General features: G+C 39.1%; 1 protein-coding gene across 1 annotated transcript in view; it reads right to left on the reverse strand.

The window, feature by feature from the left end:
- ryr2a (ryanodine receptor 2a (cardiac)) overlaps positions 1-17415 on the reverse strand; it is a 190202-nt gene that overhangs the window by 49466 nt on the left and 123321 nt on the right. Inside the window, exons 79-90 of the mRNA XM_073490144.1 lie at positions 17073-17132; positions 16653-16787; positions 16182-16294; positions 15193-15289; positions 14935-15041; positions 14461-14512; positions 14241-14291; positions 14037-14136; positions 13220-13299; positions 12371-12447; positions 9454-9527; positions 1375-1392 (exon numbers count right to left, since the gene is read on the reverse strand). Of these exons, the coding sequence (XP_073346245.1) occupies positions 1375-1392; positions 9454-9527; positions 12371-12447; positions 13220-13299; positions 14037-14136; positions 14241-14291; positions 14461-14512; positions 14935-15041; positions 15193-15289; positions 16182-16294; positions 16653-16787; positions 17073-17132 (964 nt within the window). The remainder of the gene's footprint in view (positions 1-1374; positions 1393-9453; positions 9528-12370; positions 12448-13219; positions 13300-14036; positions 14137-14240; positions 14292-14460; positions 14513-14934; positions 15042-15192; positions 15290-16181; positions 16295-16652; positions 16788-17072; positions 17133-17415) is intronic.

Raw genomic sequence — 17415 nt, forward strand, 5'->3', positions numbered from 1 at the left:
TAGTCATTTTGCAACATTTGAATAAATTACATTCATATTATGTTGTCCAATTATTAAAATGAGGGTAGGCAATAACAACTCTCTGTGTAATACAACACAGGTCAGTGGCACCGGAAAATACACCCTCCAAAAATCAACACCTTAAACAATTTAAAGAAAAAACAAACACTATAATCTTCATGAAGGTCGGATTCATTGCAGAGCTGTTGTATTATGCCACGTTCACATTACAGGGTTTTATCTCTAATATTGCCATCGGCAACGGTTTTTGGAGTTTGCCAAAAAAAAGCCCCAGATCAGAGGCAGATCGGTGTGCGCTCCTGTGAACAACTATTGGTATGTGTGAACTGTTGAAAGACACGAAGAGTTATGATCTGCTGCTTTCTATTGTTCCCTGTTTTTACGTTCATAATGACAAAGAAAAAAACTAAACAGAAAGCTACCTTGTCTCCTAGCACTGGTTAAGGACTCAACTGCCCATTTTTAGCAGGTTTATTTCTTTTAAAAAACCCACATAGACGTGCTAAATTTGGTGTAAAATTGTTAAAATTGGTTAACCTTTCACATTGCACATATTCATTTAGATGAGAAAAATACTGATGACTGCAGCTTTACTAAAGACTGAATCTAACATTTTTTGTTGGGTATTTTTTGTATTTGTTGCAGCCCCAAGAGAGTGAGCCAGAAAAAGACAGAGATAGTGGCTGAGAACACAGAAGGGATTGTTCACTTCACAACAAATAACAACCAGCACAATAACCATCTCCATTACTGAGACAAAACAACCAGCTGACTTTAAGTTGAATACATGACCGAGAGGGCGGGGGTGGAGGATGAGGGAGCGGTAAATAGTCATATTAGTAATATTTCAAATGTGCCAGATACTGTACAAATCCTGAGAGGGAGGCAAAAAATGGGTTCTGTTTTAGATGGCAGGTTGTGACACTACAGCTTTAATGGTTCTACTTCTGCCTTGACATGTCTTGATTTTTAAATCTTAACATCTACATGGTATATTCCAAAACAAGTCATCATAATATCATCATCAGTTTGCTCGTTGTGAAAGAGAATGGCATGAAAAATTTTACATCAAAATTCAAAAATAGACTTAAATCAGTATTGAAAGACCAACTACAAAACCAACCAGAGAGCGTTATAGACAGTTGGCCTATCGGGAAAAAAAAAAAAGATTAGAATGATGAGGGTACGGCAGAAAAGTAGCTACAAGCACAGAGCAGGTAAGGACGAGGTTTGAAGGTCTACACTCAGGACCTGGACAGAACTGACACAACAACTAACCAACCGTAGAGAAAGAGAGAGAGATATAGAGAGGGACCAACCAACACACAAGAAAATGGCAGGAGGCATAATTACCACGCTCATGAGTGATGACTGAGGAAGGGAAGAAAGTGCAGTAAACCAAAATGAGAAAAGGAAAACAGGGGGAAGAAAGAAAGAGAGAAAGAAAGTAAGAAACAAAGAAAGAAACAAAGAAAAGATTACATATAGGGAAAAGAGCTTTGATAATTCCCAATTTAGTTTTTTGGTCAACATGAAAAAAAATAATGTGTCGACAAAAAACCTGTACAGCTCAGTAAAACTAAAACTCAATTGGAGTTGTCTAAAAGAAATGTTAATAAATATATTAACACCAATACCTTGTGCTTTTTTTTTGTTCATCTTTTATTTTATTGTGTACATGCATTCACAGTGAACCTGCTTTTGTTAACAGAGCATTTTTAAAAGCTAGTCTGAGTGATGACTGTATTGTATTTTGTTGAATTTAAAAGACAATAATGATGGCACCTCTGCCTTATAATATCATGCAGAGATCATTAGATGTCTCTGTGGTGACTACTAAGAACCAATGATCAACTACAGCAGTAAGGAGACTTCCCACTACGTAAACTGAAACAAGATAAAGGACTCTACCTTACACCAGGTAAGAAGTGGCGCACAGTGCAGTGCAAGGGTCATTGCTAGTTTCAGACCGACACAGTTGTCATTTTCACGCCCAGTGCCTACATTATGTAAACAGCTAATGTACTTGTGCCCACCTGTACACCCCTGGGCGTGTTGGTCTTAAAATGAGGTGTGGTCAGGCGCACTGATGGCGTACTGCTATGTTTAGGCAGAAAGTGATAGCACCATTGACGAACAAAAAGCTGGTCTAAAGTCAATGGCACAGAATTTTCCTGCTATTTAAATAATTCAACGTTTTTATTAAATTATAATTTTCATGATTGTATTATTCAGAACGTAAGATGGGCCTACAAAGGCAGGTCCACAATGTGTGTACACTCTGATTTAATTATTAGAAAGGCTCCTTTCAGTCATTTCAGTCTTTTCATCATTTCAACGTTTCCATGTCAGCCATGCCACTGTAACAAATATAATGGCACATTTAAAACCAAAAGCTGTAGTTATGAACTTGACAAGACAAAGGAAACTCTCCAGAGGAAACCTAATTCAACTGTTAGCTTCTGAAATAAATATTTTTAGACAGCTCTGATCAGGAGGATGGCTGCTTTATTCCAAACTATTTTACTGTACAGATCTGAACTGTGTGTGTGAACTGTTGACGTGTAGAGAAACACAAACATTAATTGACATGAAATCCTGACTGATCCTTTCAACTCAATCAGTGAATTGAAGCTGGCTCTCTCTTATTGGAGAGGTACACATATCGTTTCTGCTGCTGGAGGATGATTGCAGGTAATGTCATTAATATTTTCCGCAGTAAAGACGTATCTCACCCACCCCCATCCCATCTGCTATTAATGAAAATGATCATGACCCGTTGCGCCTGGTCCATGCATACAAACACAGATGCGCAGCAGCGCTAATCCGTGTACCCTTCATTCTTTCGTTTTTTCGTTTCAAAACCAAATTAAAAAAACGGAAAAACAAGTTTGTTTTTCTGTTATTCTCTTTTAAACCCAGAACGAAAAAACAGGAAAAACAGAATAACACAAAACCACATTTTGTGCCTGTTATTCTGTTTTAAAACAAAAACAGAATAACGTGAAAGTTAAGTTTTTGATTTTTAATGTTTTGTTATTTTGATATTCTGAAAATTCGGGGAATGCTGGGAGATTTTTGCGGAGTCAGAGGCGCACGAAGTGAGCCGGAATGTGGTCTGAAGATAGAAAGTCTCTGCAATGGCAAGCTTTGTCTTTTTCCGGGGGAGTCACCGACTAAGGGCTGAATGCCGAACACGTAATACTGAACAGTTACAAGGAGGAAAACAACAGAGGCGAAATAAAAAAGACGAGGAGGAAAGGTCCAATTTGTTACCTAGCAACCAGAAGATTCTTTGTACCAACTTACTAACTTACTACACTAACGGAAGACAACACAACACATTTCTATTTCAAAATAAAAGCATTTGTTATTGTAACCTATTACTATAATTATTAATCTATTGTCAGAGAAAAATATTTACAACAATATGTAGGCTAATGTTTTCATACTATCACATTTATTTTTACCTGTATAGGCCTACCGGTATGTGAATCGGGCGCGATCGCGTGCGTGCGTGCGAGCGAGAGAAAGAGAGAAAGAAAGGAGACACTGGGCGTTTACCAGCAAAAACTGAACAGTTAGAAATGAAAAGAGGGAAATCACAGAATACAGAATATGTCCAGGAGACTCCTCAGGACGTGAGGGAGGAAGGATCAGATGGTGGGTCAGGTAGCGATGAGGAAAATATATATGGCTGCACATCTGTCAGCTGCACTGTAAGCAGGTGTAGCCTACACGATGCAAACATTTCTCAAACTTTATTTTGTAGGCTCAGGACAGACTAGATCATGATTGTATTGGATATAATAGGGTAGCCTAACCCAATAAATCTCTCGGCTGCTGTCCAGTCCGGTAATAACGGGTCTGTGGTGTGTAGCTACACTACGTCATCGCCAGGTGGAACGACCGTAACCCCCCCCCCGTACCCATTATGGAGCATTGCGCGGCACCTTCGCACTGCAGGACATCTCTGATCTCCGAGTGTGTCTTCCCACTCTCAAAAAGTTTGCAGATTAGATCTGCATATGGCTGCAGCCATTCTACTTGGAGAGTCTGCGATTTCAACTTTCCGGCTCACTTCCTGTGCCTCTGACTCCGCAAAAATCTCCCAGCATTCCCCGAATTTTCAGAATATCAAAATAACAAAACAATAAAAATCAAAAACTTAATTTAATTAACTTAATTCCGTTTTTGTTTTAAAACAGAATAACAGGCACAAAATGTGGTTTTGTGTTATTCTGTTTTTTCGTTCTGGGTTTAAAAGAGAATAACAGAAAAACAAACTTGTTTTTCCGTTTTTTAAATTTGGTTTTGAAACGAAAAAACGAAAGAAGGAAGGGTACACGGATTAGCGCTCCTCCTCCTCCTACTGAGTTAATATTGGTGATTTTTTTTTTTTTTGCTATATTTTATTCAAGAAAATGCAACAGGACAAGGGTATGGAACATAAGACATTCTCAGTTTTTTTCCATTTTTCTATCCCGGCTCGGGACCCCATGGTCCTTCTGCCAACCCTCGCACAGACCCCTTCAACAAAGGACAACCTAGTTGTTGGTATAGAAAGCAGGAAAATAATAATACAATGAATAAATAAATAAATGCATAAATAAAGATAAATTTAAATAAATAGGTAAATAAATGACGGGAAGTAACTTAACAAGTAAAAGAAAACATGCATTCACATAAATAAACATAAAATAAGTTTACAATACAACAAGTAGAATAGTCTTAGAATAAAAAATAGATGAATGAGCAAATATATAAATTACTATAAAGGCCAGCACTACTGGTACACCACCTTTTATGGCACCCACCTCCATACATGTGCATGGGATGAAGGCGGGGGACAGGACGGGCGACAGACAGGCAGCAACACAACAAATAGTCGGCAAGACAGCAGACAGGGTCAGAACATAGCACTACTGAGAAAGTTCCCCTGCAGGAATCCGATCTAAATAACTAATTAATGGTTGCCAATGAGAGTAAAATTTATCAGATGAGAAATCAGAAATCAGAGAGATCAGAAAATTTAATTTTTTCCAGTTTTAGGAAGGACATAACATCACCTATCCAGGATTTAAAAGATGGGGGTAGGGATGATTTCCACTGTAACAAAATTCTCCTGCGTGCAATTAGTGAGATGAAAGCAGTTACATTAATTTGAATGTTTGTCATAGTGTTACTGTCCTCCGGTCTCCCAAAGATAGCTATGTGGGGGGATGGTGAAATCTGGGTCTGTAATATGTCAGAGACCGTCTTAAAGAATGTTTCCCAGAACCCAACCAGTTTGGGGCACAGCCAAAACATGTGTGCTAAGTCACATGGGGAGAGTGAGCATCTATTACATTTATCCTCTACCGTATCTGGGTAAATTTTGGCAAGTTTGGCTTGGCTATAGTGAGTCCTGTGCAGCACTTTAAACTGAATAAGGCTAAGCCGGGTGCAAGAGGAGGATGAGTTCACAGCTTCTAAAGCCTTCCCCCAGAAGTGATCAGAAAGGTTAATCTGTAATTCGCTTTCCCAGTTTGCTTTAATTTTCTCAGCCATGATTTCACTAGTTGGCAAGACAAGTTCATATAAATAAGAGACATGCCCCTTAGATAAAGCGTCAGCAGGTAGTATAAGGTGTAAGCCACTGGAAGGCAGGATTTGAGGAAATGTTGGAGAGTGTGTCCTCACAAAGTCCCGTAATTGAAAATACCTGAAAAAATCTGACTGGTTTAGCCCAAATGTGGCACGCAGCTGATTGAAACTAGCTAAAGACCCACCCACATACAGGTTCTCCAAATATCGTAGGCCCCTTTTAGCAAGAATCATGAACCTTGGATCAATACTAGCTGGCAAGAAGAGCTGGTTATTACAGATAGGGGTGGACCGTGGAAGAGTGAACCACATAGAATGTCGCCTAATTTGTGCCCATATCTTTAAAGTGGCGGTAACAATGGGGTTATCCGTGTACTGTGAGAGAGGAGTGGGTAGTGTGCTACATGCCAGAGCATGTGGTAAAGAGGAGATACAAGAGGCAGTCTCAAGTTGGCACCAGCTGCTCTGTGGAGAAGTGAACCATAGCAGCAGCCAGTGCATGTTTGCAGCCCAATAATAACATTGGAAATTGGGTAAGCCCAGTCCGCCTAACAATCTACTCCGCTGTAGGAGGGTTCTACAGGTTCTAGGGTTCTTGCCTGCCCATATGAATGTGGAGATGATGGAGTCAACAGTTTTAAAAAAAGATCTGGGCAGGAAGATGGGAATACATTGGAAAACATATAAATACCTTGGTAATACATGCATCTTAATTGTCTGTACCCTCCCCGCTAAAGAGAGAGGCAAATGGCCCCACTTTTACAGGTCTGTCTTAATTTTCTCTGTCAGGGCTGTACAATTTTGTTCTTTTAAGGTACGAATGGACCGTGTAATAAAAACACCTAAGTATTTGAACCCCGATTAAGAGAACTGAAATGGAATAGACAACGTTGACATTGTTAAGGCTGCCTGGTTAATGGGGAAGCATTCACTTTTTAGAATTCACTTTTTTGAACGTTCAACTTATACCCAGAGAATGTCCCGAAGGAGTTCAGAATTGACATTATATGTGGTATACTAGACTCTGGGTTACGCACATACAGGAGTAGATCGTCTGCATATAACGAAACTTTGTGCTCCATTCCCCACCTCTGGATACCAAGGAATCTTGTTTCGGATTTCAGCGCTATTGAAAGTGGCTCGATGACAATTGCAAATAAAAGTGGGGAGAGCGGACACCCCTGGTGTGTACCACGAGAGAGAGGGAATAATTTAGAGCGATGAGTGTTTGTACATACTGACGCTTGAGGAGAAGTATAGAGCAAACGAACCCAGGAAACAAAGCTGTCACCGAAGCCGAACCTTCTCAGTGTGGAGAACAGGTAAGTCCACTCCACCCTGTCGAAGGCCTTCTCGGCGTCAAGGGATATGACTACCTCCGAGTCCGAGGGAGAAGGTTGAGTGTGAATGATGTCGAGTAGCCTTTGAATATTCGTGAACGAGTGTCGCTGCCTAATAAACCACGTCTGGTCTTCAAATATGATTGAGGGTACGATAAATTCTAAACGATGGGCAAATACCTTGGCAAGAATTTTAACATCAACTGATAGAAGTGATATTGGACGGAACGATGAACAATTAAGAGGATATTTGTCTTTCTGAAGGATTAAAGAAAAAGAAGCCTGTGCAAGAGTGGGTGGCAAAGCGCCCTGTTGGTAGAGCTGTGCGATATTGCAATATATATCGTAGTGCAATATAAAAATGTCTACCGTAGGATATAACCCTCTGTTGTCTATATCGTAATTTTAACGTGTAGGTTACTTGTTTAGCACTGTTGCTACACTAACGTTAACGTACACTACGGTTGTGATTTAATACGCCGTGTAAAGCACAACTCAATGTCGGAATGACCGTTGGATATCCAAATTTTGAGTTCAAAACAAGTTCATTGTCTGAAGGCGAATGTAACTGCAGCAACGCTACTGCTTTTTGGTAGCATTTTTACGTCACTCGCAAGGACTCGTTTACGGCACTGGTCGCTCGGGAGTAAACAGGCAAAGCAGCATGGCGGAGACGGAGGAGAGCGCAATGGAAGATGAAAATAACGTTACTAGTAACGTTACATCAGACACGGATACAGAAGCAGAACCCCAAGAAGATTTGGTGCGGGATATATATCGTTATCGGGATATAAAAATAGTGTATAGTAAATAGTGGGGACAGTTTTTTTGAAACTTTTTTATAAAATTCCACTGGAAACCCATCAGGCCCAGGGGATTTTCCGTTGTGCATCGATCTAATTGCTTCTGTAATCTCTGAAAGTTTTAAGGGGCTGTCAAGTAATTGTTGATCCTCTAATGATATTTTGGGCATGTCTAGCTGTGCAAAGAATTGTGACAGTTCAATCCCACTGTCTGGGGACTCCGAAGTGTAAAGCTGGGAGTAAAATTCCCTGAAAGTGTGATTAATCTCACCAGGGTCAGAGGTAATTGTACCTGTATTATTACGAATTTGTGTTATCTGGTGGTGATTTTTTTTTATGCAGTCAAATGGAGTTGTTGCTGGGACAGATGATTGGGAAACGGTGGACACAGAGCACCCAACAGCCAAGGACCACATGCCTGTGCCACAGACAGCATTTTAAATATCAATGTGCCAGGTCCTGGCGCACCTGGCTCTTAAAGGGAATGGGAGATGACAAGTTGATTGGTTATTTTATGTTACGCCCAAAACACATCCATGACTAATTAAGAGTCTAAAAAGAACCCTTTTGCACCATGCGCTTTACTTTGCACCAAGATTATCCGCCGTTTAACAAGCAAACGGGGGTTGGACGCACTTGCGGCATGCGCTTTAGACCATGTGCAATACATCATTTAAATAGGTCTCAAAGACTGTCAAAACCACCATTTCAAACATACTTGCATGTCTTTTGTAAGAAAAATTAAGACCACAATCCTCAAAGCTATTTAGGTGGTTAATGGTGAATATATAGGTGACTAACAAGGCCTATTTTGGTCGCTGCCAATGGGAAAGAGTAGTAATTTAGAAGAATTAGTAATGTTTATAAAAAAAGGATATCTGTAAATTTATACTTCCATTATTAGATCATAACTAATTTTATGTACTTGTAAGTCATCATACCTAAAAAAAAAAAAAAAAGCCAATAATAATATCTAAATAATAATAATTATTATTATTATTATTACAAAATATTGAAGTGGGATGCCCTACTCTATTATATGATGAATGTAATATGAATGTAATTGTTTTGAATTAGGAAATGTATCAGTATTCAGTATCAGGATTGTGAACATTTCTAACAAATGTATACACACAGAAAATGTAACAGGTAAATTGCACACTCACTTGTACACCATGAAATCATACTTGATAATGCATGTGAACAACAGGTAGTACTGCATTACCACTTAAAAAAAATCAAGAAGACACTCAACCAAAATGATGACAGGATAAATGGGACAAAGCAAGATAAAGAATGATGAGGTTTGAGGATTAAAAAAAAAAAAATCTTCATGTATCAAAAGTAACAAACAAGATGCGAAACCAAAGAGTATCTTTCTTTTTCTACTTTAATGATAAACACTTTCAATGTTTTCATGGGAGATTTTGATTTGGAGGAGGAGAAGTTTTTCATTTAACTATCTTAGAGTCTACCCTTTAGTATTTCACTATGAAACCAATGGTTTCAGCCAGCAGTGCTGTCTGGGTTTTTATAGATGGATTAATTATGGTGGCATTTAAGAATGTGACTTGTACCTGGTGAACAAAAGCATTTTAACATCAACATACTACAGAAAAGGACACAGTCAATTAACTTTTGTGTCTATTGCTATGATCATTCAACAATATAAATCAATGAGGTATAAACATAGTGAAGCTCACCTGATCCCTCCTCCGTCACCATCCCCAGTCCTTCTGCTTTGTTCTGCCTCTCAAATGCATTTAGATCCAGAACACTGAAACAAAGACAAACGTATTGTGAATCTCTCTTTTTGTGCTCCCTTCACTTAGCTTTATCATCCCTGTAGCCTTGGCCAGAGGCTGACCACTGTTCATCTTTGTTTTAATGTAAAAACTAAAGAAATAAAAACCTTTTCTTGGCCAAAATACTGAGGTCGTGCTGTTACAAATAAGACCACCACCTTACTGAGACATTGCAGATTCAGCCTATTCAGCCTATACCTGAGCCAATGCTATTCAGCATATTGCAAAATAAATAATGTGTGGTGGTGGTGTGAGGTGTTGGCGTATGTTTGTTAGTAAAAACTAATGACCAAACTGATCTGAATGATGAATCCAAAGATAAGGCTGAGTTGTCTCCTTATAAAGGAAGGCTAATTTGCATTTTTTGTGAATGTTCTATGACTTCAGTGTCACTGGATTGATGTTTGTGTATGAACAGACGTAGCAGTGGCTTGAGTTTAACACCATAATCCAACTATGACCACCAAAGTTTTCAGCACATTCTGGAAAACATTTAGCTTGATGAACCATTACCAATAAAAAGAATTGCTAAAGCAATTTAGAATTGGACTAAGATAGTCAGGGCTGGACAAAAACACTAAGTGTTCAACATTTATTACTGAAAGGAATTCTGGTGTTGTAAAGCCAGGTGTTTCCCACAATGTTAACCCTGTCTTTGTAAGTCATTAGAAAAGAATGCCAAATTAGCAGTTAGCAGTTTAGCAGTTCCTGCTGGCATGTATTGGTGGACTGTACAGAAAGCTCTCACTAACTTACTTTGTTACTGAAGTAGCTAAAAAACGGGATGGCTCTCAGGTTAGCTATAAAAAGCATCTCTTTTTCTACCATTTCTAAACAGATCTATTTGTGTGGGACAGCAGAGATAATTTTCAGAAAGTATAAATCCCAATAAGTTCAGACTTGACTGAGTTATGACTCATTAAGTGGGATTTCTGACAGAATCTGGTGCTTGGTGTTTTAAAGTAAGTTAACTGCCTCCATGAGTTGTGTGACACAGCCACTGCTGCTGTCATGATTAAAGGTTTAAGCACTGGGTTTAAGTCTAGTTGTTTCCTGTTTTATGTTGGAAGACTCTGCTTGTGTGTCATGTTTTGCTTTACACATCCAGTCATCCAGTCATTCAGTTTTTCCTGCCTTTTTGATTGCACTATTAGTTTCACCTGTCCCTTATTAGTCATCCCTCCCTAGTGTATTTAAGTCTGTGTTTTTCACTCTCTCTTCCTCCATTTGTCTGCGATTCTACATCACATTCCCAGTCCTGCGCTTGCTCCCATTTTATCTTCAGTGTTCCTGTTTTTGTCCCTGTGGCTATCCAATTTTTTTTTTCCTTAGTTTTTTATTTGATTTTCATCAGCCTGCTTTTGTTGCCTGCCCTTTAGTGTTTTTAGGATTAAAAATAAATTTGTTAATAAAGCTGACTGTTTGTTACTTCTACCTGCCTGCTTGGACTTTGCATTTGGGTCTTTCTTTTGCTAGTTATAAAAACTGGCACATTGGCTGACTTCCTGTTGCTTTTATGCTTCCTGTTGCTTTTATGCTGCATTCCAGAAAAACCTCGAACCTTGAAAATTTCTGGCCTCCTTCTAGAAAAAGTACAATGGAACTCTGCTCGAAGTCAGAATTCCTGCCATCACACAACAATGGCAGCACCCATGGGGAGGGGGTAGGATGTATTCATGTAAGGCTGGTGAATGAAATGTTTAGATATGTTTCCAGGTAACAAGTGCAGAAAATTAAATTGAAAGGATGCTGCACTGCTGAGAGTTCGCTTGTGCGTACACTTGTCTAAGGGACATCATTTTGTTATGGTCAGACAACTTTTTTGTTCACTTTTGGTGTATTGCACCTAGATCACTCGAAGGTCAGAAGATGGAAGTTCAAACTAGGAGATCCCTACCTCCTCAGCATTAGAACACCAGTATGTACCTATCCCTTTCATCCCACACAGTGTCTTTGCCTGATGTTATCTCCCTCTACACTGTGAGGCACCCTCTTGGGCTTCCTCAGGTTCCAAAGACTGATCAGTCTTATGCCTTACTCTCACTATTGACCATAACTACATGATAAGTGTGAATGTACACTACTCAAAATGAGTTAGGGATATCAGGATGTGGGTGCATACATTTTGCCCAACAGGATATTTGTTGCTTCAATGGTTTTACTCATGGAGAGTCATGTGTATCTGAGTTATGAAAAATGGTTTTGTTTGTTTGTGGAATCACTTCAGCACAGTTGTGGGCCTATAATTCGAAAGAGGGGTCAAACTCAAAACTCACAAAAATAGCTGTTATTAAGCAAAAATGTTTGTTTGTGGGCAAAATAAAGCACTGGATTATGAGTGAGTGTCCATCGCAGCCATTTGAAAAAGTCATGGTCAACTGATGTAAGCTGACTGAGCAGGAGCGCCACCTGGCTTTGGCAGGAATGACAGACAGCAACGTATTGGGAGGCATAGGGGTGAGTGCTATGCAGCTGTAAACATGCTGCAGCATGCAATATACTGGATATGTGATAAAAGTCAAATGAAATGTGTCACATTATTTTTGGGGACCAAGTATATTCACAAAACACAAAATAAAAATACAGATATGTACAGAATAAATCCCATTTGAGTAGTGTAAACATACGCACTATATTTGTGAATGTTGTTTCTTTTCAATCTATATTCAACACCTTTTAGCTAAATAAACTGATGGCTCTTTGAGGGAGCCTGTCCACACACTGTCAGAACCCATTGTCTAATCCAGCTGTGGCATGAACACTTCACAGTATATTTTACAGTATTATTTCTGAGGCAGGAAGAGTATGTAGTTACCTGCATGATTGCATCAAACCAGCCAGACTTTGAAAAAAGCCCACATCCTTCTTTTCTTTCAGATAATCCAACATTTTCTGTCAAAGAGACAAAGACGGACCAAAGTGGAATAAACATGTGAAAGAGAACCTCTTTGACAAACACAATACACTTCACAGTAATACTGGATTGGACTGCATATATAGTATGGTGAATTACAAAAAACATGATAGTTTCCATGATGATCTTGGAGCAACATTTATTATTATGATCCTGGAGCAACACCAAACTTTGATATCAGATTTCGCGTATTGTACAAATGCTGCCTTTCAGTCAGTGACAACAGCCGTCATAATATCCATATTCATGAAGTTCATAATGTTCAGTTTATGTTAACTTGTAAAATAGAGAAGACAATGTTTTCCTAGTCTGATTTGAGTATTTAAATGTTAATTTTATTAATCAAAAATAAAGTTTGAAATTAAGTATATGTTTCGGTCATTTAGGATGGGCCAGTTGTGCACCCACAATCCAACTCCTGGTCCAAAACTTTTGAGGGATTGGGGTTGCACAACAGAGTAGCAGAATATTAGAAACAGTCGAATGTTGTCAAGTATAATAATATCGCTAACTATGACATCAGTGCTAAAGCACACACATTTAATGAACTTCACTCTGACAGTGTCAACAAAAACTGAATATTTTAGGCTTCATAAAAGTAAACAATCCAGCAGAGCAGTTATATTGTTAGACTGTATTCAAATTTGCAGGTGTTCCCATGCTTTTTAAATACACTGCAAACAGTAACAATGTTATACTCATACTAAAACTGTACATGACAGAAACTGAGGTGGCTGAACACTGAAATACCTGCTGTACAGTAGAGTTTCCTCCATTGAGAATAGCTATGCCCAGCTTCAGAGTAGAGGCAACCATGGGACCCATCTCACCTGGTGAGGGAACAACACAGAGACAACAACTGGACATTAGTCTTATATCTGTCATTACCAATACCATTTATTCTGTTATATTTGTAAAAGTTGTTTTAGCAGTCTGTATAGTGCATCATTAATGGACACTGACTAGGGGTTTAACGGTATACCATGTATTCATTTCGAACTGTCAAGGTAAATGTGTTTGTCATATGAAGAATCCGTCTGACTAAGTCAGTCACTATGGTGAGAGCATAACCATTCTGATCCACACTCAGATCCAGACAGTGGCAGTAAAACCTAAACAGTGTACCTAAAACCTGTTTGCCAACTACCATTAAACAACAAATGCAGAAGATAGGATAAAGGAGAAGACACAGTGAGTAAATATGGCAGATATGGCTTGTTCAGCTGAGACATAGGAGCTAGATACTGGTCCCCTGCTTAATTCAAATCAGCTGTGTGGGAAATGTTGAGGTTTCCAGTGAACAACGCCAGCAAATGAGAGCGTGTAGTGGATCAGACAAGGATGGTGTGTCTGTGTTGTTTGACAATTGCATGTGAATGGAAACAAGAACATGCTAAAACATTACAACTTCTTCCTGCTGTTTTTAACAGCCTCTAGATGTGAAAGCAGAAAGGGCCAAAGACATTAACTATAAGCACGTTCAATCAACTCGTAGTGTTCTAGTACTTATGGTCTATTGTAGTGTTGTAGGATGTGGGAGGCGGGGCCTTCAGTAAATGAAACCTACCTTTGCTAGCACTGATGGTTTGAAGCACCATCTCAGCAGCTCCACGGTCATGCAGTCGAGCCTGTTGATACAACAGCTTCTGCTTCTCCATCTCCTTCTCCTATTCATGTGAAACAGGACACATGAACAGGCAGCAGCATACACAAGTTTATAGGCAAGACCATCATGGGGACTAACAGACAGACGGAGTGACTGATCACCTACTTCAAAACTCTTCACTTCCTCTCCATCCTCGTCCTCTTCATCATGGCAACTCTGAGAGAGCAAAGAGTGATATAGAAGAGAGTTATTTGTGGACAGCAGAAGAATAAGATAAAGCAAAAGGAAGAATTAACATAGTCAATATCATCATCCTGTGATGAGCTAGCTAATTCACTTTTAAGCAATGAGATGGTTGCTAGTACTGGTATTCCATAGCTGGTACCTTAGCCATGATGTCAGCATAGGCCATGTAGAGATTATCCTCATCCAGTTTACTACAACAGGAAACACACACATTAAGAGACTTTATTGCAGGATTGACTCAAACTACTCTGCTCTCTAATGTGAGGGGTCCCACTGGTACTGTTGATGCCACTGAAAAATTACACAGCTGGATACAACTTTTATCCACTTTAAGCTCTTTTTGCTTGTTCAAAATATGACGACTGGAAGCACAAAAGCCAACTGCAAACTGAATCAGCCCAGTGTGGAACAGCAAAGAGCAGAGATAAACACGTGATCTGTGAAGGGAGTTAAACATCTAGCAAATCAGACTGATAGAAGGATAGCCCTTTTTTTTTACTAGATGTGTAAGTAGGCAGTATTTTGTCAAAATATCAACTCAATTATGTTGAAGAAGAAAATACCTCATATTTGGGAGAACCTTGTATCTCACATAATATGTCTGAGAACCCACCACTTTTCTGTGAGGGCTGTTCTGCTGAACAGCTGAATGAGCTGATGCAGTGGATCAATGTGATTCACCCCCTCCTCTTCCTCAGATGGTTCCTGTTCCCCTGGTTTCTGAAACACACACAAATTCACATTTATATGAGACATATGATACACACTGAAAAAAACAGCAGCCTTATGGACTTTACCTTGGAGCAGAAGAGATTCTGCCAGGAGTCAAAATATTTCCACTTGTCTTACATCTGTCTTGAAATAAACTTACAGCGAGGTCCTCTATGAGTTTATCTTCGAAGTAGTGTTCCTCTGCCTCAATCCAGGACTTCTCATAGCCCTGCAGGAACAAGTTCACAGCCCGGTGCCTAGTTTGGTGGAGAAACAATAAAAACGTAGTAATATTAATGAAATGTTCATATTTTCATGTCTTTTTTTTTTTATAACATACACCAGGGTGCCAGATGTATAAAAGATGTGTATGCAAAAACAAACAGAATGTGTGGTAAGAATATGTGTACCTCACACATACTTCAGACCAGTGTATACATGTTTTCCTAGACACAACTGCAGGTGAAATGATAAAGTGGACATAAAATATAAAGTAAGACACTTCGAGTACAACATTGTTTAGGCTGTTTGCTAATTTCACTGATCGTGTTAGGTATTATCATACAGTCCGCAAAATGTCACATCAAAGGCACATTCATAAACTGAATTTTATCATTCTTTTTATTTACATTGGAGCCATTACTTTATTGTTATTGATCTTTTCATTTTCAAGTCTGTTTCAATATGAGGTCTAACAACAGTGATTATTGAGATTTTACCGTGATCAGGGTTTACAGGTACATGTGCGAGAGCTATTAATAGCCACAGCCGTGCGTAACGGTCACAGATAATGACAGCTGTTCTGATGCTTTTGGAGAACCTTACTGATGAAACACAATCAGTAGTAGTTTTTGTTATTTGCTGTTCGTCTAATTGACAAGTTTAATGAGTTGAGGAGCAGGCATGTTTATGGGCGTTTTTGTACATCCCCTCATGGATAATTGCGGGAGTGGAAATGAAGCTCAGGCAAGTGCTCTTGTTTTCACAATGACTGAGCTGTGTATGCATATTTCTGTCTAGATGCATACACACATTTTTAGTCATGAATCTAGAGTGTTTTATGCATCTGGTCCCAAATGTACAGTACACACAGTACACACTCTGTATATCCTGCATGTGTGCATCGATGTGTGTGTTTGCATAACTTACCTAGGTAAGTTATAGAGTGGTGCCATCCTGAAGCAAGCAACCACTGCTCTCTTCCTCTGTTTGGACAGCAGTTTGTGCCACACAGCCTTCTTGCTGCGCTGAGGATGTTCAACCTAAACACACACACTGAACCACTCAGTACGGAAGACTCACCAACTGGAGGCCACAAAGCCCAAATCTCTAGTCTTATAAGGGAACAAACATGCTTATGTCTATTTTTGGGGCAACTTTAACTCCTCAATCCATCATCAACACAGAATAATAACAGTTAAATAAACCTTGAAATAACCTTACAGAACTGGAGATATAATACGACTACCATTGCCTGTACTGCCACAATTAATGAAATACAATGTTCCAAATGTCTTTTGTCCTGTGTTGTCTATTCTTCTTATAACACAACACATGCACGCACACACACACACACACACACACATGCACACACGCACATGCGCGCACACACACACACACCTGGTCTAGGTGGAAAAGGACATGAGCGATGCTAAGGACTCTCTCTACAGTCTTTTCTGGGTCGGAGGTGTCCTCATAGTGGTTTGGGAGGTCTCTGTACAGAGCCATCTGCCAACGAATAGCTGGGTCCTCCAGCTGTACAAGACACACACATACATACAGTCAAACACTTAGAGGACGTGTACTAAAGTATATATTGAGGCTGTGCACCACTATTTAAGACTTGGTTTATATGTATGGATTTGAGCTAGATAGATAACCATATGTTGGATCTGGTTGGTTATCATACAGACTGTCCGCTACAAAACCTTTAAATTTCTCTATAGTTTAAATATAAAGCATGAGGTCATCTATAGTTTACTCCAAATGTACTTGCTGTACATTAACTGTAGGTTAATTACAAGCTGAAAGTTTTCTTACCTTTCCCTGTAAATGGAGATTGTTCCTGATGATCTCTCGAACTTCATCCTCTGTATCTTTCTGTTGAGAGAGTAAATGCATGGTCCATTGTGAGACAAATATAACCATTCAATAAAAGGTCCTGAATGACATAAAACAACAGCAAATATATAGTAAGCAAATGGAAAAGATAATTTAAAACTCTAATTAGCGGTCACAGTATTGTGATCCTGACTGAAGGATTCATTGTACTGTTAATGTAGATTTTCTATAGAATTATTGCCAATATTCAACTATTCGCATGTATTCAATGGGTACTGGACTTGTAAATTGAAGTGTTTCTGTATTTATTTATTCCACATCA

This window comes from Pagrus major, chromosome 20 (genome assembly GCF_040436345.1).
Source record: "Pagrus major chromosome 20, Pma_NU_1.0".
Taxonomy (NCBI): Eukaryota; Metazoa; Chordata; class Actinopteri; order Spariformes; family Sparidae; genus Pagrus; species Pagrus major.